General features: G+C 45.1%; 1 protein-coding gene across 1 annotated transcript; it reads left to right on the forward strand.

Moving 5' to 3' along the window:
* Positions 1-282: 282 nt before the first annotated feature.
* LOC140916794 (olfactory receptor 52P1) lies at positions 283-1,775 on the forward strand. The gene is made up of 2 exons (XM_073358697.1): positions 283-335; positions 791-1,775. The coding sequence occupies exon 2, from the start codon at positions 837-839 to the stop codon at positions 1,773-1,775; it is 939 nt and encodes a 312-aa protein (XP_073214798.1). The 5' UTR covers positions 283-335; positions 791-836.
* The last annotated feature ends 291 nt before the right edge of the window (positions 1,776-2,066 follow it).

Consider the following 2,066-nt stretch of genomic DNA (forward strand, 5'->3'; position numbering starts at 1 on the left):
AGGCACTGAGTGGAGAAAGCATTCTTTTTTACCTCTTTTGAATTTGCCACATTTCAGTTTAATTGAATGTATTTTTGATCTTTTGATATGAGACAGGGAGAACACATTCTCCATTTCCCCTCTACAAGTCAGTATTTTATAAACTTTTCCTATGTCCCCTCTTCTTCGATTCCTTTGTAAGGTAACAACCCCAGTCTTTTCAACCTCTCTTCATATGAGTTTCACCGGGCCCTTGATCATTCTAGTTGCCTTTGCCTGAACACCTCTAGTTTTGCAATATTCTGTGTGAGAAGGGTGCCCAGTACTACACAGAGGAGTCCATAGGAGGGAGAAACATTGACTGACAGACCTCATGGCAATGAATTTTCTGTATGATTCCATATCCCATTTCTTCTGGATCCGAATGTTTTGCTTAGTTTCTGTCCATGCTTTCACTGTGAGCAGAGTTTCACAGAGTTTCACAGAGCTCTGTACCTTCATGCCCAGATCCCTGTCCTGAGTGCATACATTTAAATTAGAACCTTCTAAGGTGTTTGAGGAGTTCAATATTTTCCCTCCAATGAGCATATAAGTTGCAGTTATTGACATGGAAATTCATCTGTCATTGTGACATCCATTCATCTGACTTGATTAGCTCCTTCTGTGGAGTTCTTCGGACTTGACTATGACCTAAATAATCTGGTGCCATCTGTAAATGTTGCCACCTCACTGCTCAGCCCCCTTTCTAGATTCATAATAACTATTTGTTATAACGTGTTTAAAGACCCTCACTGTGTTTCTTTTGATTCACAGGAACACTGAGCATTTCGGAGCCTGATCGACGCATCAACCACCTTATGGCAGCTTTCAACCTCTCCCCCTCTGCCCCTTCAACATTCATCCTTGCCGGCATCTCTGGCCTGGAAGCTGCTCACATGTGGATATCCATTCCTTTCTCTGTGTTCTACATTGTCTGCCTGTTGGGAAATTGCATGGTTCTGTTTGTTGTAGGCAAAGAGCAGACCCTGCACAAGCCGATGTACCTGCTGCTCTGCATGTTGGCGCTTACAGACATTGCCACGTCTACCTCAGTCGTGCCGAAAGCCCTGTGTATATTTTGGTCCAATTTGAGAGGCATTACTGTGGGTGGCTGCCTCACCCAGATGTTCTTCCTTCATGCAGTTTCTGTTATGCAGTCAGCCATCCTCGTGACAATGGCCTTCGATCGCTACATTGCCATATGTAAACCTCTGAGATACACCACCATCCTCACCAACGCACGGATAGCTAAGCTCGGGCTTTTGGGTTTGATAAGAACTGTTCTCTTCGTCCTGCCCCTGCCCCTGCTCCTGAGCAGGCAGCCGTTCTGTGCCAACCACATTATCCCCCATACCTACTGCGAGCACATGGCTGTGGCAAAGATGTCCTGTGGGGATATCACAGTCAACAGGACGTATGGCTTGGTGGTCACATTTATAGTCTTAGGGTTAGACCTGTGGCTCGTTGTCTTCTCATATAGTCTGATCACCAGAGCCATCCTCAGAATCTCCTCCAAGAAAGCTCATCGGAAAGCACTCAACACCTGCACAGCCCACATCTGTGTCATGCTGATGTCTTGTACTTTCTTCCTCTTCTCCACTGTAACACACCGCTTCGGTCAGGGCATTGCTCCCCACGTTCACATCATCTTAGCCAACCTCCACTTCCTTGTCCCCCCCATGCTCAACCCAATCATTTATGGGGTCAAAACCAAAGAGCTTCGTGACAAAGTGAGCAAATACACCTGCAGAAGATGATTGCTGGGGGCACTGACTTTAAACCTGTATGAAAAGATTGGGAAGAGATATCTCCTTGTTAATCAAGGTTGCTCTCTCCCAATTTGGCTGAGCTCAAAATTGTGCAATTTCATAGTCTGACAAATTCCTCACATGTAATGTCTTATCACTCCATCACCAAGCACTGCTTACAACCTTCCATGACTGTCTCTTGGCGTTTCCATGACTTCCATACTAAGAGAATATACTGCAGCTTTCTGATTTAAGGTGTTCTTCTATTACACCCTGTGTGAACATGATTCTTGATCAGTT

This window comes from Lepidochelys kempii, chromosome 1, assembly GCF_965140285.1.
Source record: "Lepidochelys kempii isolate rLepKem1 chromosome 1, rLepKem1.hap1, whole genome shotgun sequence".
In the NCBI taxonomy this organism is placed as follows: Eukaryota; Metazoa; Chordata; order Testudines; family Cheloniidae; genus Lepidochelys; species Lepidochelys kempii.

Coding starts and splice junctions, on each gene's coding strand:
- LOC140916794 (XM_073358697.1), top strand. CDS start 837: ATGGCAGCTTTCAACCTCTCCCCCTCTGCCCCTTCAACATTCATCCTT.